General features: G+C 53.5%; 1 protein-coding gene and 1 long non-coding RNA gene across 7 annotated transcripts in view; both read left to right on the plus strand.

The window, feature by feature from the left end:
- LOC121334296 (natural resistance-associated macrophage protein 2-like) overlaps window positions 1–21,281 on the plus strand; it is a 35,243-nt gene extending 13,962 nt beyond the window's left edge. For 4 of the 6 annotated variants that reach the window (XM_041401284.1, XM_041401282.1, XM_041401285.1 and 1 more), the window contains 14 exons: window positions 346–471; window positions 1,114–1,233; window positions 4,770–4,876; window positions 7,061–7,131; window positions 7,788–7,855; window positions 8,956–9,111; window positions 9,973–10,131; window positions 10,825–10,911; window positions 11,710–11,829; window positions 13,266–13,415; window positions 13,769–13,842; window positions 14,376–14,529; window positions 16,606–16,659; window positions 21,129–21,281. In XM_041401284.1, the coding sequence (XP_041257218.1) occupies window positions 346–471; window positions 1,114–1,233; window positions 4,770–4,876; window positions 7,061–7,131; window positions 7,788–7,855; window positions 8,956–9,111; window positions 9,973–10,131; window positions 10,825–10,911; window positions 11,710–11,829; window positions 13,266–13,415; window positions 13,769–13,842; window positions 14,376–14,529; window positions 16,606–16,659; window positions 21,129–21,206 (1,524 nt within the window). In that variant the 3' untranslated portion in view covers window positions 21,207–21,281. Of the gene's footprint in view, window positions 1–345; window positions 472–1,113; window positions 1,234–4,769; window positions 4,877–7,060; window positions 7,132–7,787; window positions 7,856–8,955; window positions 9,112–9,972; window positions 10,132–10,824; window positions 10,912–11,709; window positions 11,830–13,265; window positions 13,416–13,768; window positions 13,843–14,375; window positions 14,530–16,605; window positions 19,481–21,128 lie in introns of those variants that run through there. The other 2 variants (XR_005952424.1, XM_041401283.1) reach the window with 2 other exon arrangements.
- An 8-nt stretch (window positions 21,282–21,289) lies between these two features.
- LOC121334319 lies at window positions 21,290–21,936 on the plus strand. Its single transcript, XR_005952427.1, has 2 exons — window positions 21,290–21,597; window positions 21,667–21,936. It is a non-coding gene; the product is annotated as an uncharacterized LOC121334319 (long non-coding RNA).
- Window positions 21,937–23,918: the final 1,982 nt, after the last annotated feature.

The raw sequence follows: 23,918 nt of genomic DNA on the forward strand, positions 1-23,918 counted from the left end.
TATGTCATCTAAGGTGGCTGAGCTATCTTGGGTGTGAAATAGATCTCCAAAAACTTATGAGACCTGGCTCAAGGAGATCCTTATATCAGTGGAGTTAGGGTTTTTTTCCCTCTTGCACCTGGCTCAGTTTTTCTCTATAAAGAGTTTTGTTATTTTGCCTTTTATTAAAACTTTTTTGTTCCTAACACCACCATCCTGCTGATTTTCTACCTTCTAAGGCAGCTGAGCTATCTTGGGGGTGAAATAAATCTCCAAAAACATACGAGACCTGGCTGGAAGAGCCCTTATCGGGTGACAGTGAGGGAATTAATCAATTAATTAGTTAATTTCTGTCCCCTCCTGCAGCATTCCTGCTTCAGCTTCCGCAAGCTGTGGGCGTTCACGGGGCCGGGGTTCCTGATGAGCATCGCCTACCTGGACCCTGGCAACATCGAGTCTGACCTGCAGTCCGGGGCTGTGGCTGGCTTCAAGGTGGGCACAGGGGCACCCACGGGGTCCCACGGGGGCTGGGGGGGCTGGCTGCACCCCACAGAGGTGTGGGGTCACATCCCCGTGGCTCTGGGGACATTTGGGGTCTCCCATCCCTGTGGTTGTGGGGACATTGGGGATGTGCCACCCCTGTGACTCTGGAGACATTTGGGATTTGCCATCCCTGTGACTCTGGGGACATTTGGGATGTGCCACCCCTGTGGGGACATTTGGGGTCTCCCATCCCTGTAGTTGTGGGGACATTTGGGATGTGCCATCCCTGTGACTAGGAACATTTGGGATTCCCATCCCTGTGACTCTGGGACATTTGGGAATGTCCCATCCCTGTGACTCTAGGAACATTTGGGATTCCCATCCCTGTGACTCTGGGACATTTGGGAATGTCCCATCCCTGTGACTCTAGGAACATTTGGGATTCCCATCCCTGTGACTCTGGGGACATTTGGGATGTCCCACACAGGAGGGCGAGCAGGATCCTGGCTTGGTGTCCCTTTGGATCCACCCCACAGCATTTGGGATTGGCACTCCAAAACCTCCACAGCGGGGCTTTGAGCAGCCCAGCACCGTGGGGGGACCTGGGGCTGCCCGTGTCCCCCCACCCACTGGTGTCCCCTGTGTCCCCAGCTGCTGTGGGTGCTGCTGCTGGCCACCATCATCGGGCTGCTGCTGCAGCGGCTGGCAGCCAGGCTGGGCGTGGTCACCGGGCTGCACCTGGCAGAGGTGTGCCACCGCCAGTACCACAAGGTGGGTGCCAGGGGTGGGGGACACTCCTCAAGGGGCTGGGGTGGCTGGGGGACACTCCCCCAGGTCTTTAGGGGAACTGGGGTGGGTGGGGGACACACAGGTGCTCAGGGTGGGTGGGTGACACTCCCTGGGGTCCTCAGGGGAAGTGGGTGACACCCCCCAGGTGCTCAAGGGGCTGGGGTGGGTGGGTGACACTCCCTGGGGTCCTCAGGAAGGGTGGGTGACACTTCTCCAAGTCCTCAGGGGAGGCTGGGATGGGGGGGGACACTCCCCCAAGTCCTCGGGGTTGGGTGACAATCCCCTAGGTCCTTAGGGGAGGTGAGGTGGGTGGGTGACACTCCCCCATGTGCTCAGGGTGGGTGGGTGACACTCCTTGGGGTCCTCAGAAGGGGTGGGTGACACTTCCCCAGGTCCTCAGGGGAGGCTGGGATGGGGGGTGACACTCCTCCATGTCCTCAGGGGGGTGGGTGACACTCCCCCAGGTCCTCAGGGGGGTGGGTGACACTCCCCAGGTGCTGTGGGGGGGTGGGTGACACTCCCCCAGTCCTCAGGGGGGTGGGTGACACTCCCCAGGGTCTTTGGGTGGGCTGGGGTGGGTGGTGACACTCCTCCCAGTCCTCAGGGGGGTGGGTGACACTCCCCAGGTGCTGTGGGGGGGTGGGTGACACTCCCCCAGCTCCTCAGGGGGGTGGGTGACACTCCCCCAGTCCTCAGGGGTGCCATGGGGGGCTGGGGAGAGTGGTGGGTGACACTCCCTGGGGTCCTCAGGGGGGTGGGTGACACTCCCTGGGGTCCTCAGGGGGGTGGGTGACACTCCCCAGGTGCTGTGGGGGGGTGGGTGACACTCCCCCAGTCCTCAGGGGGGTGGGTGACACTCCCCAGGGTCTTTGGGTGGGCTGGGGTGGGTGGTGACACTCCTCCCAGTCCTCAGGGGGGTGGGTGACACTCCCCAGGGTCTTTGGGTGGGCTGGGGTGGGTGGTGACACTCCTCCCAGTCCTCAGGGGGGTGGGTGACACTCCCTGGGGTCCTCAGGGGGGTGGGTGACACTCCCTGGGGTCCTCAGGGGGGTGGGTGACACTCCCCCAGCTCCTCAGGGGGGTGGGTGACACTCCCCCAGTCCTCAGGGGTGCCATGGGGGGCTGGGGACAGTCCTGGGGGATTGGGGAAGACTGGGGGTGTGGGGGACAGAAGGTGGGTGACCCCCCGGTGTCCCTGGTGGTGCCAGGGGGTCCCTGAGGCCTGGCTGCTCCTGGGGGGGTTTCAGGGTCTCCTGGTGCCCCCCTGGTTTGGGAGGCACAAGGAGGGGCAGGGGGATGTTGGCATTTCCCAGTCAGGAATAAAATGTGGGATTTCAGCTGCCTGCCAGCGCGGGAATGCTGAACGTCCCGAGGAATTGTGAGGAGAGAAATTCCTTTATGCCAAAACCTGGCTTAGGTTTGGGTCATTTCCTGCCTGTTGGGGAATTCCTTGGGTTGGCACGAGGAACATCTGCTGCTGATGAGTGACAGGGGCTGTGGGGACACTGGGGATGTGCCATCCCTGGGGAAAATGGGACTGTGGGGAAAATGTCCTGAACCTGTGGCTGTGGGGAAAATGTCTCATCCCCGTGGCTGTGGGGACATTTGGGAATGTCATATCCCTGTGACTGTGGGGACATTGGGACTCTCCCATCACTGTGACTATGGGGACATTTGGGTTCTCCCATCCCTTTATCTGTGGGGACATTTAGGATGTCCCATCCCTGTGACTCTGGGGACATTTGGGAATGTCATATCCCTGTGACTGTGGGGAAAATGTCACATCCCTGTGGCGGTGGGGACATTGGGGCTCTCCCTGTGACTCTGGGGACATTTGGGATGTCCCTGTGGCTGTGGAGACATTTGGGATGTGCCATCTCTTTATTTGGGGGGATATTTGGGATGTCCCATCCCTGTGACTCTGGGGACATTTGGGATGTCCCTGTGGCTGTTGAGACATTTGGGATGTGCCATCCCTTTATTTGGGGGGATATTTGGGATGTCCCATCCCTGTGACTCTGGGGACATTGGGGATGTGCCATCCCTGTGACTGTGAGACATTTAGGAGCTCCCATCCCTGTGACTCTGGGGACATTTAGGATCTCCCATCCCTTTATCTGTGGGGACTTTTGGGATCTCACATCCCTGTGACTCTGGGGACTTTTGGGATCTCCCATCCCTGTGACTCTGGGGACACTGGGGATGTGCCATCCCTGTGACTCTGGGGACATTTAGGATCTCCCATCCCTGTGACTTTGGGGACTTTTGGGTTGTCCCATCCCCGTGACTCTGGGACATTGGGGATGTCCCTGTGCCTGTAGGGACATTGGGAATGTCCCATCCCTTTATTTGTGGGACGTTGGGATGCCATCCCTGTGTCTGGGGACATTGGGGTGCCATCCCTGTGTCTGGGGACATTGGGGTGCCATCCCTGTGCCCTTGGGCGTTGCCCATCCTGGCTCGGCGTCCCTGCTGTGCCCTGGAATGTGTCCCCACGCTTTGCCCACGGCTGCTGCTCCCACATTCCTGGCTCACAGCTGGCCCTGTGCCCAGGGCAGCAGCTGGGGTGGCACAGGTGCCCTGGCTCCTCCCTGGCACTGCCACAGCAGCTGGGGTGGCACAGGTGCCCTGGCTCCTCCCTGGCACTGCCACAGCAGCTGGGGTGGCACAGGTGCCCTGGCACCTCCCTGGCACTGCCACAGCAGCTGGGCTTTCCCCTCCAGGGCAGCCCTGGGTGCCTCCCACCCCAGGGCAGGGTGCTGACCCCATTCCTGCACGCGGGGTCACCACGGGATGAGATTATGTTTTTTCCTGGTTTTTCCCTGATTTTCCCTGGTGTTTCCTGCTTTTTTCCTGGTTTTTTTCTGGTTTTCCCTGTCTTTTCCCTGCTTTTCCCTAATTTTCTATTTTTTCCCTGCTTTTTCCCTGTTTGGTTTTCCCTGGTTTATTCCTGAGTTCTTTTCCCTGCTTTTCCCTGATTTTCTCCCCATTTTCCCCCCATTTCCCCCCATTTTCCCTGTTTTCCCCCATTCCCCCCATTTTCCCCATTTTTCCTCCGTTTTTCGCTGTTTCACCCCATTTTTTCCCATTTTCCCCCATTTTTCTGTTTCCTCCATTTCCCCCCCGTTTTTCCATTTCCCCCTTTTTCCCCTGTTTTCCCCCATTCTCCCTGTTTTCCCCCTGGTTTTCCCCCCTTTTCCCCCTGTTTTCCCCCTGGTTTTCCCCCATTTTCCCCGTTTTCCCCATTTCCCCCCGTTTTCCCCATTTTTCCTCCATTTTTTTTCCCCATTTTCCCCCATTTTTCTGTTTCCCCTGTTTTTCCCGTTTTTCCCCCATTTCCCCGTTCCCCCCATTTTTCCCCATTTCCCCATTTTCCCCATTTTTCCTTCATTTTTCGCCGTTTCACCCCATTTTTTCCCGTTTTCTCCTGTTTTTCTGTTTCCCCCATTTTCCCCCATTTTTCCCCCGTTTTTCCATTCCCCCTTTTTCCCCTGGTTCTCACGCTGCCACCGTCGCAGGTCCCTCGGATCCTGCTGTGGCTGATGGTGGAGCTGGCCATCATCGGCTCCGACATGCAGGAGGTGATCGGCTCGGCCATCGCCATCAACCTGCTCTCCATGGGCAGGTGAGCCTCGGCAGGGAGCCCCGGAATTCCCAGGAATTCCCAGGAATTCCCCCAAACCAGCCCCAGGGTGTCGGTCACCTGCCTGGTGAGCCCGCGGGGCTGGGCTGGCTTTTGCCTCTGTGTCTTCGGTTTCATTCATTTTACCTTTGATTTCATTTGGTTTATCTTTGATTTGATTTGGTTTACCTTTGTTTGTCCCTTTGATTTCATTCATTTTACCTTTGATTTCATTTGGTTTACCTTTGATTTGATTTGTTTTACCTTTGTTTGTACCTTTGATTTCATTCATTTTACCTTTGATTTCATTTGGTTTATCTTTGATTTGATTTGTTTTACCTTTTTTTGTACCTTTGATTTCATTCATTTTACCTTTGATTTCATTTGTTTTATCGTTGTATCTTTGATTTCATTTGTTTTGTCTTTGTGTTTTTGATTTCATTTGGTTTACCTTTGTTTGTACCTTTGATTTCATTTATTTTACCTTTTATTTGATTTGTTTTACCATTGTATCTTTGATTTCATTTGTTTGTACCTTTGATTTCATTTGTTTTATCTTTGATTTCATTTGTTTTACCTTTGTTTGTATCTTTGATTTCATTTGTTTTGTCTTTGTGTCTTTGATTTCATTTGGTTTACTTTTGTTTATACCTTTGATTTCACTTATTTTACCTTTGATTTCATTTGGTTTACCTTTGTTTATACCTTTGATTTCATTCATTTTATCTTTTATTTGATTTGTTTTACCATTATATCTTTGATTTCATTTGTTTTATCTTTGTGTCTTTGATTTCATTTGTTTGCACCTTTGATTTCATTTGTTTGCACCTTTGATTTCATTTGTTTTACCTTTGTGTCTTTGATTTCATTTGTTTCATCTTTGTGTCTTTGATTTGGTTTGTTTTATCTTTGATTGTACCTTTGATTTCATTTGTTTTATCTTTGTATCTTTGATTTAATTAGTTTTATCTTTGTACCTTTGATTTCATTTGTTTTGCCTTTGATTGTATCTTTGATTTAATTTGTTTTTACCTCTGTCTTTGATTGTGTCTTTGATTTGATTTCTTTTACCTTTGATTGTGCCTTTGATTTCATTTGTTTGTACCTTTGTTTTTACCTTTAATTTGATTTCTTTTACCTTTTTGTTACAAAATCGGGGTGCAGCTTCCTGCCAAGCTGCACATCCCATTCAGGACTCGTGGGAAGGGGGAATGGGGTGTCCCAGGACTCAGGCATTCCTGAGGCAGGACGGTGCTGCAGTGTCTGAAATTGCTGCAAACTCTGAAATCTGCTGCAATATTTTAAATTTGGTGCAGTGTTTTACATTTTTTGCAATGTTTCAAATCTGGTGCAATGTCTTAAATTTACTGTAGTGCCTTAAATTTGCTGCAATGTTTTATATTTGGTGCAATGTTTTACATTTGCTGCAATGTCTTAAATTTGGTGCAATATTTTAAATTTGGTGCAATGTTTTACATTTTTTGCAATGTTTCAAATCTGGTGCAATGTTTCAATCTGGTGCAATGTCTGAAATTTGCTGCAATATTTTAAATCTGGCACAATGATTCAAATTTGCTGCAATATTTTAAATTTGCTGCAATGCCTTAAATTTGCTGCAATATTTTAAATCTGGTGCACTATTTTAAATCTGGCACAATGTTTCAAATCTGGTGCAATATTTTAAATTTGCTGCAATGCCTTAAATTTGCTGCAATATTTTAAATCTGGTGCAATATTTTACAGCTTGATGGACAAGTAGCTCAGCAGTTTGGGCAGCATGTGTCTACCTCATTCTGAATATTTTGTTTTTTTAAGCAGAGTGTTCATCTGTCTCTTCATCACCAACCTCCATTCTCACACTCTTTTCTTTTCCTTCTTCGGGCAAAATATTTTTGTGCAAAATATTAATCCCAAGAACGTCATTAATCCCAGGATATTTTGGGTGGAAAATCAGCACAATTTTCAGTATTTTGTTGCCCCCCTGTGCTGGGCCATCCCTGGGAATCCCTCTGCTCCTGGGAAAGGCTGTGTGGGACTGGCAGGGCTGGGAGGTGACCTCAGGTCCCTGTGGTCCCTTGTCCTGTTCAGGGCCTGAAGGGCCCCCAGCCCTACAGCTCCATCCCAAAAAAGCCCTAAAGGGAAGGGATTTGGGGCTCTGGGTGGGCGCTGACCCCGCTCTCCCCACAGGATCCCGCTCTGGGGGGGAGTGCTCATCACCATCGCCGACACCTTCGTCTTCCTCTTCCTCGACAAATACGGTGAGTTCTGCTGTGGGGCTGGGCTTGGGACTGGGGTCGGGATTGGGTCTGGGGTTGGGACTGGGTTGGGATTGGGGTTGGGATCGGGGTTGGGATTGAAATTCAGATTGGGGTTCAGATTGGGTGTGGGACTGGGATTGGGTCTGGGGTTGGGACTGGGTTGGGATTGGGGTTGGGGTTGGGATTGGGTCTGGGACTGGGACTGGGATTGGGTTTGGGATTGAAATTCGGGGATTGATTGGGTCTGGGACTGGGACTGGGATTGGGTTTGGGATTGAAATTCGGGTTGGGGTTGGGATTGGGTCTGGGATTGGGGTTGGGATTGAATTTGGGATTGGGGCTGGGATTGGGGTTGGGACTGGGGTTGGGATCGGGGTTGGGATTGGGTGTGGGACTGGGATTGGGATTGGGGTTGGGATTGGGGTTGGGATTGAAATTTGGATTGGGGTTGGCATAGGGATTGGTTCTGGGATTGGGATTGGGTCTGGGATTGGGGTTGGGATTTGGTCTGGGATTGGGATTGGGTCAGGGATTGGGGTTGGGATTGGGTCTGGGATTGAAATTGGGTTGGGGTTGGGATTGGGATTGGTGTAGGGTCTGGGATTGGGAATGGGCTCTTCTCAGCTTGGTGACAAAGGGACTTCTCCTCCTTGCAGGCCTGAGGAAGCTTGAGGCGTTTTTTGGGCTCCTCATCACCATCATGGCCCTGACCTTTGGATATGAGGTACCCACCCCAGGAGACCTGAGGGGTCCAGAGCCAGGAGTGGGGCTGGGGAAGGGGCTGCAGCACCAGGAGAGGCTGAGGGAGCTGGGAAAGGGGCTCAGCCTGGAGAAAGGGAGCTCAGGAGGGGCCTTGGCTCTGCACAACAGGAGGGGACAGCCAGGTGGGGTTTGGGCTCTGCTCCCAGGGGATAGGAGGAGACAAAAAGGCATCCAGGGGAGGTTTAGGTTGGAATTTAGAGAAGATTCCTTCACGGAAAAGCTGCTCAGGTGGAGTCCCCACAATTCCCTGACAGGAGGGGGGACAGCCAGGTGGGGTCAGGCTCTGCTCCCAGGTGAGGGGATGAGAGGAAATGTCCTCCTGGGGGAGGCTGAGCTTGGATACTGGGGACAATTCCTGCCTGGAAAGGGCTGTCACACTGGTACAGGCTGCCCAGGGCAGGGAGGGAGTCCCAGTGCCCAGGAATTTAAAAGCCACGTGGCTGTGGCACTTGGGGACACGGGCAGTGCTGAACCCGGTGATCCCAGAGTCTCTTCCTCCTTAAGAACTTTTTCCCATCCTTACCAATTCCACCATTCAGTGCTGTGATCCCACCCCTGTGCCAAAACAGCACCAAACACAGGCAGGGGCATGTAAAATCAAGGAGATTGGAGTCTGCCTCATGGTTTCTCTCTGGAGCACCCCAAAATTCCGTTTCCTTGTTTCCCTGACCCCAAAACTCCCTGTTTCCCTGTCTCTGACCCCAAAAACTCCGTTTCCCTGTCCCTGTGCCCAAAACCCTGTTGCCCTGACCCCAAAACTCCATTTCCCTGTCCCTCAGCCCACAATTCCCTGTCCCTCACCCCAAAACTCACTGTTTCCCTGTCCCTGTGCCCAAAACTCCGTTTCCCTAACCCCAAAACTCCGTTTCTGTGTCCCTCACCCAAAATTCCCTGTTGCTGACCCCAAAACTCCCCGTTTCCCTGTCCCTGTGCCCAAAACTCCGTTTCCCTGACCCCAAAACTCCGTTTCCCTGACCCTCACCCCAAAATTCCCTGTCCCTGACCCCAAAAACTCCCTGTTTCCGTGTCCCTGACCCCAAACTTCCCTGTGCCTGTGCCCAGTACATCACGGTGAAGCCCAACCAGGAGAAGCTGCTGCAGGGCTTGTTCATCCCCTACTGCCAGGACTGTGGCACTCCCCAGCTGGAGCAGGCCGTGGGCATCGTGGGCGCCGTCATCATGCCCCACAACATGTACCTGCACTCTGCCCTGGTCAAGGTGAGCGTGCCGGGGGGACCTGGGCTTGGGACATGTCCCCACAGGAGCCTGGGGACACCTGGAAACAACTCCTGTTGGTTTGGAAAGCCAGGTGTGTGCTGGGGAAGGCAGGAGCCTCCCCTGAAATGGAAAATGTAACCCCCCCTCCCTCTGAATTGTTGTAAATTTGAAATTAAGGGGCTCTCAGGCAGAGATATGGGAATAGGAGTAACTAGGGAAGTTATTCTTTGCTAGGAAGACAGTTTCTTTACTAGGAATAGTGTTCTTTATTAGAGAAAGAAATAATGTTCTTTATAAATTCTTTATTTGTATTTCTTTACTAGAAAACTAAAAAAAAAAAAAAAAAAAAAAAAAAAAAAAAAAAAAAAAAAAAATCATTAATGATCCCATGAACAGAAGATAATTAATCATTAATGATCCCATGAACAGAAGATAATTAATCATTAATGATCCCATGAACAGAAGATAATTAATCATTAATGATCCCATGAACAGAAGATAATTAATCATTAATGATCCCATGAACAGAAGATAATTAATCATTAATGGCCCATTAACAGAAGAGTGCCTCCCTTCTGGAGGGAGGATTGGTTGTGGGAGAGGTAAAGGAACTGCCCAATTAACAGAAGATAACTGCCCTATGAACAGAAGATATCTAGCCCAATTGACAGAAGATAACTGTCCAGTTAGAAGATATCTGCCCTCCTTCCACTGGCTGGCAATAGAGCACACATTTCCAGCCCAGGACAGGGGTGGCACCCAGGGTTGTCCTTGCCAGGCAGGATCCGTGTCCCACCATCAGCTCTGATCCCAGGGGCTCACGGGGAATTCTGTCCCCCCCTCCTGTCCCTGTCCCCCCAGTCCCGGCAGGTGAACCGTGCAGACAAGAGGGAGGTGAGAGAGGCCAACAAGTATTTCTTCATCGAGTCGTGCATCGCGCTCTTCGTCTCCTTCATCATCAACATCTTCGTGGTGACCGTCTTCGCCGAGGCCTTCTTCGACAAGACCAACGCCGACGTGGTGGGTGGCACTGGGATGGACTGGGATGGACTGGGAGCTGTAGTGGCATGGAGGGGTGAGGGCAGTGCCCATCCAGCTGTGCTGGGCGCTGCTGAGGTCAGAGCCTGAACCCTGGGGTTGGTTTTGGGCTCCTTGAGGGGCTGGAACACATCCAGAGCTGGGAGTGGGGATGGGGAAGGGTTTGGGGCATCAGGAGAGGCTGAGGGGGCTCAGAGGGGTCTTCTCACTCCCCAGACCTGCCCAACAGGAGGGGACAGCCACGTGGGGGTCAGGCTCTGCTCTCAGGGGACAGGAGGAGACAAAAAGACATCCAGGGGAGGTTTAGGTTGGAATTTAGGGAAAAATCCTTCATGGAAAAGCTGATCAGGCCAAGGGTGGAGTCCCCACAACGCCCTGACAGGGGAAACAGCCAGGTGGGGGTCAGGCTCTGCTCCCAGGGGAAAGGAGGGGACAAAAAGGCATCCAGGGGAGGTTTTTAGGATTTTAGGGAAAATTCCTTGATGGAAAATGCTCAGGCCAGGGGGAGATCCCCATCCCTTGAGAGGGTGTAACAACTGTGTGGATGTGGCACTTGGGGACGTGGTCACTGGTGGCAGTGCTGAGATCACTGCTGGACCCAGTGGTCCCAGAGGGTTTTCCAAGGGTTTTCCATCCCGAGCCTGTCCCTTATGCCACCCTCCCGTGCCCTTGCAGAGCCAGGTCTGTGCCAACAGCAGCAGCCCCCACTCCTCACTGTTCCCCAACAACAGCGACGCTCTGGAGGTGGACATCTACAAGGGGGTGAGTGTCCCTGGGGGGGACAGCTTGGGGACAGCCCTGTGGCCCTGTCTGGTGTCCCCATGGGGTGACACCATGTCCAGGATGGCTCAGGGACCCTGTCTGGTGTCCCCTGGGGGGCACAGTGACCCTGAATGGTGTCCCCTGGGTGGGGGCAGCCATGTCTGGGGCAGGTGGGGACTGTTGGTGTCCCCTGGGGGGCACAGCCCTGTGGCCCTGTCTGGTGTCCTCTGAGGGGCACAGTGACCCTCTGTGGTATCCCCTGGGGGGCACAGCCATGTCCAGGACAGCCCAGTGACCCTGTCTGGTGTCCCCTGGTGTCCCCAGTGACCCTGTCTGCTGTCCCCAGTGACCCTGTCTGGTGTCCCCCGGGGGGCACAGTGACCCTCTGTGGTATCCCCTGGGGGGCACAGCCATGTCCAGGACAGCCCAGTGACCCTGTCTGGTGTCCCCTGGGGGGCACAGTGACCCTGTCTGCTGTCCCCTGGTGTCCCCAGTGACCCTGTCTGGTGTCCCCTGGGGGGCACAGTGACCCTGTCTGGTGTCCCCTGGTGTCCCCAGTGACCCTGTCTGGTGTCACCTGGTGTCCCCAGTGACCCTGTCTGGTGTCCCCTGGTGTCCCCAGTGACCCTGTCTGGTGTCACTTGCCGCTTCTGGATAAACTGGGAGCGCTGGGGCTGGGAGCACGAACGGGATCCCCAGAAGCCGAGTGGGGGTGAGGAGACCCCAGGGGTCCCTGAGCCCCGAGTTTACTCCTGGGTGTAACTGCCCCCCCGGGCTGACGGAGCTGCCCCCCTGCAGGGCGTGGTCCTGGGCTGCTACTTCGGGCCCGCTGCCCTCTACATCTGGGCCATCGGCATCCTGGCGGCCGGGCAGAGCTCCACCATGACGGGCACCTACTCGGGCCAGTTCGTCATGGAGGTAACGCGCTGCTGTCAGCCCTGCTCGCCCCTTACTCACCCCTTACTCACTCCTTAGGCGGTAACGTGCTGCTGTCACCCCTGCTCGCCCCTTACTCACTCCTTACTCACTCCTTAGGCGGTAACGTGCTGCTGTCACCCCTGCTCACTCCTTACTCACCCCTTACTCACTCCTTACTCACTCCTTAGGCGGTAACACGCTGCTGTCACCCCTGCTCGCCCCTTACTCACTCCTTACTCACTCCTTAGGCGGTAACGTGCTGCTGTCACCCCTGCTCACTCCTTACTCACCCCTTACTCACTCCTTACTCACTCCTTAGGCGGTAACACGCTGCTGTCACCCCTGCTCGCCCCTTACTCACTCCTTACTCACTCCTTAGGCAGTAACACGCTGCTGTGACCCCTGCTCACCCCTTACTCACTCCTTAGGCGGTAACGCACTGCTGTGACCCCTGCTCATCCCTTACCCACTCCTTACTCACTCCTTAGGGGGTAACGTGCTCCTGCTCACCTTTACTCACCCCTTACTCACTCCTTAGGGGGTAACGCGCTGCTCTGACCCCTGCTCACCCCTTACTCACTCCTTACTCCCTCCTCAGAGGTAACACGCTGCTGTCACCCTTACTTACTCCTTACTCCCCCCTTACTCACTCCTTAGGGGGTAACGCGCTCCTGCTCACCCTTACTCACCCCTTACTCACTCTTTACACCCTCCTTAGAGGCAACACGCTCCTCTTCACCCCTTACTCACTCCTTACTCCCACCTTAGGGGGTAACGCATTGCTGCTCACCCTTACTCACCCCTTACTCACTCCTTAGAGGTAACGTGCTCCTCCTCACTCCTTACTCCGGGTTCTGTACTCCTCGCTCCCTGGTGTCCTTATTCCATACTCCATGCTCCTCACTCCTTACTCCCTCCTTACCCCTGCTGCTCTGTGCCCCTACCCAGGGCTTCCTGAACCTGTGCTGGTCCTGTACTACTCACACCTTACTCACTCCTTACTCCTGTCTTCCCCATGTTCCCCCTGTACTGTTCTTGTACTACTCACTCCTTACGCACATTTTACTCACACCTTACTCACACCTTATTCACTCCTTACTCCCGCCCCCAGGGCTTCCTGATCCTGTGCTGGTCCTGTACTTACTTACACCTTACTCACACTTACTTACACCTTACTCACTCACACCATACTCACTCCTTACTCCTTCCCCCCAGGCTTCCTGAGCCTGCGCTGGTCCTGTACTACTCACTCCGTACACCTTACTCAGACTTACACCTTATTCACCCCTTACTCCCTCTTTACTCACACCTTACACCTGCCCCAGGGCTTCCTGAGCCTGCGCTGGTCCTGCACTACTCACTCCATATACCTTACTCACTCCTTACACCTTACTCCCTCTTTACTCCCCCCTTACTCCCCCCTTGCTCTTCCCCAGGGCTTCCTGAACCTGCGCTGGTCGCGCTTTGCCCGGGTGCTGCTGACGCGCTCCATCGCCATCACCCCCACGCTCTTCGTGGCCATCTTCCAGGACGTGGAGCACCTGACGGGCATGAACGACTTCCTCAACGTGCTCATGAGCCTCCAGGTGAGCGGGGTGGGGTTCAGGGGACTCCAGGTGAGCGGGGTGGGGTTCAGGGGACTCCAGGTGAGTGGGGTCAGGGTTCCTGATCCTCCAGGTGAGCGGGGTGGGGATTCAGGAGCCTCCAGGGTTCCAGGGTGGGCTGGGCTGGGTGTTGAGGGAGGTGTCCCTGCCCTGGTGGAGGCTGGGCTGGGCTGAGCTGAGCTGAGCTGGGCTGGGCTGGGCTGGGCTGAGCTGAGTTTTGCTGGGCTGGGCTGAGCTGGGCTGGGCTGGGCTGGGTGTTGGGGTCCCTCCCAGCCAGCCCGGGGTCTCAGCAGGGTCAGAGCCATCCCCCCCGTCCCTGCTGTGTCCCCTCTCAGCTCCCGTTCGCGCTGATCCCGGTGCTCACCTTCACCAGCCTGCCCGGCGTCATGCACGACTTCGCCAACGGCCTGTGAGTACCTGGGCACACCTGGGCATCCCTGGGCACACCTGTCCCACACCTGGGCATGCCTGTCCCACACCTGGGCACACCTGGTGCATCCTCTCACCTGGGCACACCCACCCCTCACCTGAGCCTCTCACCTGGGCGCATCTGGGCAGACCTGCCCTCACCTGGGCACACCCACCCCTCACCAGGTCCAGGTTCATCCCCACACCTGGGCACCCCTGCCTGCACCAGGTGTGTCCTGTCACCTGCAGCCCCCCCTCACTTGCAGCCCCCCTCACCTGGGCACACCTGGGCACCCCTGCCCTCACCAGGTGTCTCCCTTCACCTCCAGCACCTGCCCCTCACCTGGGCACACCTGGGCACCCCTGCCCTCACCAGGTGTAACCTGTCACCTGCTGTCCCCTCACCTGCAGCCCCCTCACCTGCAGCCCCCTCACCAGGCGTGTCCCCTCACCTGCAGCCCCCCTCACCTGCAGCCCCCTGACCTGCAGCCCCCTCACCTTCAGCCCCCTCACCAGGCGTGTCCCTTGCGGCAGGTTCTGGCGGGTGGCCGGGGGTCTCCTGATCCTGCTCATCTGCAGCATCAACATGTACTTCGTGGTGGCCTACGTGATGGCGCTGCACAGCCTGGCGCTCTACGTCGGCGCCGCCCTGCTCAGCGTGCTCTACCTGTCCTTCGTGGCCTACCTGGTGAGTCCCCCTGGCAGCTCTGAGCTCACCCCGGTGGTTTTGGGGTCTCCCCCAGCCCGGCTCTCTGGGTGCCCAGGGCAGAGTTCAGTTAAGCTCGACCTGTCCGGGCCCCTCAGCTTGGCAGGATCAGCTCTAAAGTGAGATCAGCTCTTAGTGATTATCGGCTCATTAGTGATTGTCAGTTCATTAGTGATTATCAGTTCATTAGTGATTTCAGCTCATTTGTGATTGTCAGTTCATTAGTGATTTCAGTTCTTAGTGATTATCAGTTCATTAGTGGTTTCAGCTCATTAGTGATTTCAGCTCGTTAGTGATTATGAGTTCATTAGTGATTTCAGTTCTTAGTGATTTGCAGCTCATTAGTGATTTCAGCTCGTTAGTGATTTCAGCTCATTATTGATTTCAGTTCTTAGTGATTATCAGTTCATTAGTGGTTTCAGCTTGTTAGTGATTATGAGTTCATTAGTGATTTCAGCTCATTAGCGATTTCAGTTCTTAGTGATTATCAGCTCATTCTTGATTTCAACTCTATAGTGATTTCAGTTCATTAGCGATTTGCAGCTGATTAGTGATTTCAGCTCATTAGTTATTATGAGTTCATTAGTGATTTCAGCTCATTAGTGATTTCAGCTCATTCTTGATTTCAACTCTTTAGTGACTATCAGCTCATTAGTAATTACAGCCCATTAGTGATTTTGGCTCTTATTAGTGATTCTCAGCTTTTTAGTTATTTGAGCTATAAGTGATTCTCAGCTCATTAGTGATTTCATCTTGTTAGTGATTATCAGCTCATTAGTGATTATCAGCTCATTAGTGATTTCAGCTGTAAGTGATTATCAGTTTATTAGTGATTATCAGATCATTAGTGATTGCAGCTCTTTAGTGATTTCAGCTCATTTGAAATTCTCAGCTCATTAGTGATTTCAGCTATAAGTGATTCCAGCTCATTAGTGATTTCAGCTATAAGTGATTATCAGCTCATTAGTGATTCCAGCTCATTAGCAGTTCATGTTTGTGTTTATTATTTCTCATCAGTAAAACAGTCTCACTGCTGTGAGTTTGGCAGCTCTTCATTAGAAGGCACAAAATGCCCAACAATCTCTTGGCACAAGGTCTTTTAAGACTAAACTGTCCAGTTAAGAACTACACCTGGATTATGGAATGTCCCCACGAAGGCAGGAATGGTGGATCTGCCTCCATGCTCTCAGAACACTAATTTGCTGAGAAATTTAAGTTTTAGAATTTTTCCTACGTTGTGGATGGAAGCAAAACAGAAGGTGCAGGGTGTTGTCCTGGGTTTCTTCTTCATAAGTTTAGGTGGCTCTTTGTCACTGGGCAGAAAAATCTGCACTGAATCTTCCAGGGATCAGTGATTGGGTTAAAAGGGAAATAATCCAGGTGGAGTAATTAATTGGACAGTTTAGTCTTACAAGAACTTGTGCCAAGAGATTGTTGGGCATTTTGTGCTGCTGAGCTCACAGCAGCGAGGCTGTTTTACTGAAATAATAAACAAAAAGCAATGTAAGAAATAATAATCATTTAAGATTTAATAATTAAATAATAATAATTTAAGAATTAATAATAATTTAATATGTAATAATTTAAGATATAATGATAATTTAAGAAATAATAATAATTTAAGGATTAATAATAATTTATTATGTAATAATTTAAGATATAATGACAATTTAAGAAATAATAATAATTTACGATTTAATAATTAAAGAAATAATAATAATTTAAGAAATAATAACAATTTAAGAAATAATAAACACCTGATCCCAAACATGAACTACCACCTCAAGTGCCTTCAATCCAGACCTAGAGACAACTAATTAAGAAACTAATTAAGAAACTAATTAAGAAACCCCAGAGAACAACTGGACCCCCCAGCGGGTCTGAGACCTGCCCGGCCTTCAGGAATCTTCTCTCCCCTCCTGCTCAGGGGGGCACAGCTCCCTGTGACTCGTTAGGACTGAGCTGCTAATTGTTGCAGCCCTTTGTCGGGGTGCTCCTGGCCGGGCTGTGTGTGCTCAGAGCTGTCACCCCCCTGAGTGTCCCCTGCTGTCCCCACAGACGTGGCTGTGCCTCGTTGCCCTGGGCGCCTCCTTCCTGGCCTGCGGGAGCACGGTAAGCGTCACCCGGACCCTGCACCTGGAGCAGCCGCCCTCCCACCCCCCCAAATAGCCTGGGGGGGGGACCTGGAGCCCCCAGAGCCACCCTGGGGACACGGACGGAGCCGCTCGGGGACGCCCCCGGCAGGACACGGAACACCCGGAGCCTTCGGGGCTGGCCCGGCTCTGCTGAACCCCCAAAACCCCCCTGGGGGGGAGCCACACCTGGGGGGGACAGGAACAGCCTGAGCCCCCCCTGGGGGGGACAGGAACAGCCTGAGCCCCCCCTGGGGGGGACAGGAACAGCCTGAGCCCCCCCTGGGGGGGACAGGAACAGCCTGAGCCCCCCCTGGGGGGGACAGGAACAGCCTGAGCCCCCCCTGGGGGGGACAGGAACAGCCTGAGCCCCCCCTGGGGGGGACAGGAACAGCCTGAGCCCCCCCTGGGGGGGACAGGAACAGCCTGAGCCCCCCCTGGGGGGGACAGGAACAGCCTGAGCCCCCCCTGGGGGGGACAGGAACAGCCTGAGCCACACCTGGTGGGGACACAGGAGCAGCCTGAGCCCTCCTGGATGGGTGCCACACCTTGAGGGGGGACACAGGAGCAGGCTGTCCCCCCTGGATGGGTTCCACACCTGGGGTGACACAGGAGCAGCCTGTCCTCTCTGGGGTGACACAGGAGCAGCCTGTCCCCTCTGGATGGGTTCCACACCTGGGGTGACACAGGAGCAGCCTGTCCTCTCTGGGGTGACACAGGAGCAGCCTGTCCCCTCTGGGGCGACACAGGAGCAGGCTGACCCCCCTGGGGTGACACAGGAGCAGCCTGTCCCCCCTGGATGGGTTCCACACCTGGGGGGATGCAGGAGCAGCCTGAGCCCTCCCCCATTCTCCTTCAAATCCCAAATTCCTCATCCCAGAGCCTTTGACCCCCCCCTGTAGCACAAACACTGACCTCCAGGAACGCTGCTCTGGCACTGACCTGGACTAAATAAGCTAAAAAAATCCCTAAATCCCCTTTTGGGTGGCATTTGGGGACGCTGCTGTCACTGGGCATGGGGTGACACTACAGCTGGCTCTGCCCCAGCCTGAGCAGATCTGGTATTTCCCACTGGAAAACACTTCCCATGAGCATGGGAAAGCTGAGCATTAATATTATTTTATTCTATTATCACTACTGGCTTTTAGTGGCCCCATGTGGGATCTTGGGGTCAGCAAATGAAACGAGTTCGTGGTTATTTATGATTTTATGACTTGATTCCCTGTGATCCATGGAAATACTCTTGGAGTTCTCCAAAATAACTCAAAATCAGGCTGTGGAGGCTCCAAGGGCTTTTTCCAGGGGTTTCTTTGCTGCTCCCTCTTGTCCTGGATTAAATTCCCTCCTCTCATCCTCCTGTGTTTAATGAGTTTGGGAAGAAGCTTGGCCAGGAGTGTGACCTGAGTGCAGGAGTGGGGTGGGATGGGGGGCACAGAGCCCCCCTTGGATCTCCCAGGGCAGTTTTGGGGCCCCATCCTGCCTCTTGGGTCTCTGAATCATGGAAACTGGGCGTGGGGAGCTCAGATTTGGGTTATTTCGGGGAAATTCCCTTCTCTGTCCAGCTGGAGCTGCAGCAGAGGCACAGCTCCGGGGGTTTAGATCCCAAAGTGCTTCTTGGAGCTGCAGGATGGGGCCCCAAACCTGCCCTGGGGCCAAGCCCGAGGGTTCCAGCCCAGCCCTGCTTTATTTGGGATGCCTGGATCCATCCTAGTCTGGTTTATTTGGGATTCCTGGCTCCATCCCCAGGTTTATTTGGGATAATAAAATGAGTCCATCCCAGCCCTCGTTTATTTGGGATGCCTGGCTCCATCCCAGTCCTGGTTTGTTTGGGATTCCTGAGTCCATCCCAGGTTTATTTGGGATAATAAAATGAGTCCATCCCAGCCCTGTTTAATTTGGGATGCCTGGCTCCATCCTAGTCTGGTTTATTTGGGATTCCTGGCTCCATCCCCAGGTTTATTTGGGATGCCTGGGTCTATCCCAGGTTTATTTGGGGTAATAAAATGAGTCCATCCCATCCCTGCTTTATTTGAGATGCCTGGCTCCATCCCAATCCTGGTTTATTTGGGATTTCTGGCTCCATCCCAGCCCTGTTTAATTTGGGATTCCTGGCTCCATCCCAGGTTTTATCTGGGATAATAAAATGGGTTTTTCCCTCAGTGCCCACTGGCATTTCCCTGCTCTCCCAGCTCCAGGCAGGGAATTTCTCTCTGAAATAAAATCCCTGCAGAATCCAGCCCTGGGGAATGTTTGGGATCTGCCCAGGAGCATTTCTTCCCTTCCAAGAGCAATCCCAGTGTCCTGTCCCAGGACTGGAGCCCCTGTGGGGTTTATCCACCCCCCAGGCCTGGGGTCACTCCCTGGTGCCCCGGACACCTTCCAGGGATGGAGGTGACAACACTCAGGGAGAGCCCAGCAGGAAAACTCCCCTTTAATGGGCAGGATCAGATCCCTCTTCCCAAACCTGACCACGAGGATTCTCCTTTTTCCCCGCTGGTATCCCAAATTCCAGCAGGATTTAACCCCGTAGTGTCACATCTGCAGGTTTTACACCCATCCCCAGAGCACAGCTGCGGGGTTTGTGGGCTGCACCAGAGGATTTGGGCTTTGGAATTCTGCTCTACCCCCACCCTGGGCTGGGAATTTCGTTTTGGGAGGGGTCAGCTCTCCTGGCTGAGCACTGACTGCGTGTGGAGCCTCCCATTGCTCCGTGCTGCACTAATCTGGTTTTTTTTTCCCCCTTTGGTCCTGGTTGTACAAACCCCCTTTGCCATTAAAAACATAAATGGAGACTTTTCCAACTCGGCTTCCTGGGTCATTTTTTGGGGCTGGTGCTGGCTGGGACAGAGCCCCCCACGCTCTGCAGCTGGAGCTGGAATTGGGCAGAAAAATCCCTTTTTCCCAACCTGGGAATGAAACTCGAGGTCGTTTTAGTTCAGAATTCAAATAAAAGTGGATTTTACTTCAAGGCTTTCGGGGCAGTTAGGGAAAAATGGGCCACAAAACCCCACCCCCACAGGGGTGAGGAGGTTTTTATAGGTTTTAGGAAATTACATAATTAATAAAAGTGCAATTAGAGGTGGTGAGGGAATTCTCTCCCCTTCTCTGCAGTCCCAGCTCAGCTCTGGCTGAGCTCTGCCCATGAAATCCCCAGGAGTTGTTCCTGGGCCTTGGAGCTCTGGAATTCCTGTCTTTCTGCCCAGGAAAAGGTCGTGGAAAAACACTGGGGAAAAACAGGTTATGAACACAACAGGCCAATAATGCAGAGCCACAAACGCACCTGCAGAGAACACAGGGAACATAAAAAATATTTTAAAAAAGGGAAAACTCAGGACGGCTCAGGCTGAGCTGGGCACGTCCCTGTCCCCTGGAATTGGCTCCCAGCCCCCCCTTCCCATGGGAATTCCTTCTGTGGGATCGGGTACAGGGAACATAAAAAATATTTAAAAAAAGGGAAAACTCAGGACGGCTGAGCTGGGCACGTCCCTGTCCCCTGGAATTGGCTCCCAGCCCCCCCTTCCCATGGGAATTCCTTCTGTGGGATCGGGCTCGGCCCCTTCACCCCGCCCTGCCCAGGCCGGACCCACCAAAAATCCCCAAATTCCCTTTTTTTTTCCTGCTTTTGCCTCTTTTTTCCTGCTTTTCCCCCTGCGGAGCCTCGCCTCCGGCTCAGTCCCGTTTAGCTTTCCTGAGCAGACACTGCTAATTAAGGCTCATCCACGCCCCGAAGTTAATTAAGCTGGCGCGGTTAATTGCAGAGGGAGGGTCCCCGGGCGGGGCTGGGCCGAGATCTGCCCCAATTAACGGCGGGATCCGCTCCCAATTAGCGCCGTTCCTTCTGCTCAGCGCTAATTAATGGGCGCAGGTGACTGGGGCCGCCTCGGAGCCCGCCCGGGCTTGGTTAAACCGGGCCTAAGTGGGGCTGCCTTAAACCGGGATCAGCTCTGGTTTCATTTGCAGCCTGCCCTGCTCAGGCTCATTAAACTGGGCTCAACATCGGCCTCATTAAACCAGGCTTAATTCGGGCTTTGTTAAACCGTCCTCAAGTTGAGCTTCATCTCAACTTGGGCTTCGTTAAACCAGGCTCAATTCCAGCTTCATTAAACCCATCTCAAGTTGGGCTTTGTTAAACCAGGCTCAATTCCAGCTTCATTAAACCCGTCTCAAGTTGGGTTTTGTTAAACCAGGCTCAATTCGAGCTTCATTAACCCATCTCAAGTTTGGCTTCGTTAAACCAGGCTCAATTCGAGCTTCATTAAACCCATCTCAACTTGGGCTTTGTTAAACCAGACTCAGTTCGGGCTTCACTCAGTTGTGGCTTCGTTAAACCGGGCTGAGCTCAGGCTTCCTTAAACCACCTTGTGCTTCCTCAAGCTCTCTTTGGCTCAGGCTTCCTTAATCCAGGCTTAATTAAATGCCCCGGCACTAATTGTTGCCTTCATCCCCCAGGGCCGCCTGGGCTTCGCCGCCCGCCCCGAGCTCTTCCTCCTCGGCCACGTCGATTCCGACCCGTCCGTGCCCAGGTGACCCCAGCGCCGGGACCTGCGGACCCCCGGGACCCCCGGGAACCCCCGGGACCCCCGGTGTGGAGGGGCGGACCCCCGACCCGGGAAGCCGGGCCAGCCTTGGGGACAGCCGGGACAGCCCTGGGGACACCCGTGCCACCCCTGGGGCCAGCCTTGGGGACATTTTCCACTCCGGACTTTGCTCCTTGGGGTTTTCCCTAATTCTGGAATGTTCCAGTTGGGATTTCCCAGATTTTCACTCAGGTCACTCCAGCAGGACTTTGCTGTTTGGGGTTTTCCCTAAATTGGGAATGTTCCAGTTGGGAATTCCTGATAAAAGCCAGGTTTAATTCCCAACAAAAGCCAGGTTTAATTCCCAACAAAAGCCAGGTTTAATTCCCGATAAAAGCCAGGTTTCATTCCTGATAAAGGCCAGGTTTAATTCCCGATAAAAGCCAGGTTTCATTCCTGATAAAGGCCAGGTTTAATTCCCGATAAAAGCCAGGTTTAATTCCCGATAAAAGCCAGGTTTGCTGCCAGGCTCTGGCCGTGGGCCAGGCTTTGGGAACAGAGGCGTTCCCAGCATTCCCAGCAGTTCTGGGGTTTCCCAGAACCCCAAAATCGCCCCTCAGAGGGGTCCCGGGGCAGCAGCTCCCGACAAACGCAGCGGAATTTCCGCCGGGAATTTCCTTCTCTGCGGCTTTCTGATTTTGAAATAAAAAAAATAAATAAAAATTGTTTTAGAAATAAAACTTTGGCTGCCCAGGAATTTCCCCTTTTCCCAGGAATTCCATGGATTCCCAGTTCCCATCCCCCACACACTGGGGCCAGCTCCAGGGAGGGGCCGGATCCGTTTGGGGTTCACTGGGATGGATTTGGGGGGACCCAAAGTGGCCCCATTTGGGAGGGGGGGGTCACGGTACTGGGGGGGTTGTTAGGGTACTGGGGGGTTTGGGGTGGCAGCACTGAGGGGTTTGGGGTCACAGCACAACGGGATTTGGGGTGGCCCCACTGGGGGATTCGGGGGGCAGCACTGGGGGATTTGGGGTGGCGGTACTGGAGGGTTTGGGATCGTGGCATAGGGGGGTTTGGGGTGGCAGCACTGGAGGGTTTGGGGTGGGGGGTCTGGAGGATTCGGGGTCGCCCAGCACTCCCAGTCCAGTCTCAGTCCCCTCCCAGTCTGGTCCCAGTCCGCCCCCAATCCAGTCCCAGTTTGTTCCCAGTCCACTCCCAGTCCAGTTTTGTCCAGTTCCAGTGCCCCCAGTCCAGTCCCAGTTTGTTCCCAGTCCCTCCCAGTTCAATCCCAGTCCACTCCCAGTCCAGTTTTGTCCAGTTCCAGTCCAGTCCCAGTCTGGTCCCAGTCCAATCCTGTCCAGTTCCAGTCCCCTCCCAGCCCAGCACTCCCAGTCCGCCCCCAGACCCCTCCAAGTCCCTCCCAGTCCACCCCCAGACCCCTCCCAGTCCCTCCCGCCCCCGCGGCCAATTCCCAGTTTGTTTGTCCCAGTTTGTCCCAGTTTGTCCCAGTTACCCCCGGAACTGGCGCTGGCAGTTTCGTTCCGTAATTGAAAAGCAATTAAAAACGCCCCCAAACTGGGCAGCGGGTGCCGGGGGATTCCTCTGCATTCATACGGATTTTCCTTTAAAATAACCCCAAAACCCAAGAAAAAAAAATCCTATGTGGAAAACTGAGGGAAAACGGGAGGAATCTGGGTGAAGAAAGAGGAAATTGGGGTGAAAGACGAGGAGTTTTGGGGTGAAATTGGCGGGATTTATTGGGGGGAAAGTAGGAATTTTGGGGAAACCAAAGGGATTTGTGTGGAGCGGGTGGGACTTGAGGTGAGTCAGGATGGAAAAAAGAAGGAAATGAGGTGAGAGTTAGGAATTTGAGGAGAATTAGGTGGAAATGTGATAAAAAAGAAGGAATTGGGGGTGGAAACAGGAGGAATTGGGGTTAGGGTATGAAATTTGAGGTGAATTAGGGGGAAATGTAAGGAAAAAAAGAATTGGGGTTAGGGTTGGGAATTTGAGGTGAATTAGGTGGAAATGCAATAAAAAAGGAATTTGGGTTAAGGATTTGAAGTGAATTAGGTGGAAATGGGATGAAAAAGAAGGAATTGTGGGTGGAAACGTGAAAAATTTGCATTAGGGTGGGGAATTTGAGGTGAATTAGGAGGAAATGGGAAGAAAAACAAGGAATTGGGGGTGGAAACAGGAGAAATTTGGGTGAGGGTTGGGAATTTGAGGTGAATTAGGTGAAAATGAGATAAAGAAGAAGGAATTTGGGGCCGAAATGGGAGGAATTTGGGGTTCCCGCTCACAAATCCGGGCGAAAGGGATTCTTTTTCTAATTGAACATAATTAATTTCACGATGTTTAGCGCAGAAAAGCGCCTGAAGGAAACCCCGCCCAAGCCCCGCCCCTTAACCACACATGGGCGTGGCTTAGCAAAACCCCGCCCACTACAGTGCGAGGGGCGTGGCCTCGGCCGCCCCGCGCGAGGTAAACACAGCCGCGGCCCCGCCCCCTCCCCGCCCATCCAATCCGCGCCCTCCGCCCGTTTCAAGGCTCCCCCTCAGCCCCGCCCCCTCAGACCTCCATCCATCCATCCATCATCCATCCATCCATCCATCCATCATCCATCCATCCATCCATCCATCCATCCATCCATTATCCATCCATTATCCATCCATCCATCCACCCATCCATCCATCCATCCATCCATCCATCCATCCAT

The sequence above is a fragment of the Onychostruthus taczanowskii genome, unplaced genomic scaffold, assembly GCF_017590055.1.
Source record: "Onychostruthus taczanowskii isolate IOZ18803 unplaced genomic scaffold, ASM1759005v1 scaffold188, whole genome shotgun sequence".
NCBI lineage: Eukaryota > Metazoa > Chordata > Aves > Passeriformes > Passeridae > Onychostruthus > Onychostruthus taczanowskii.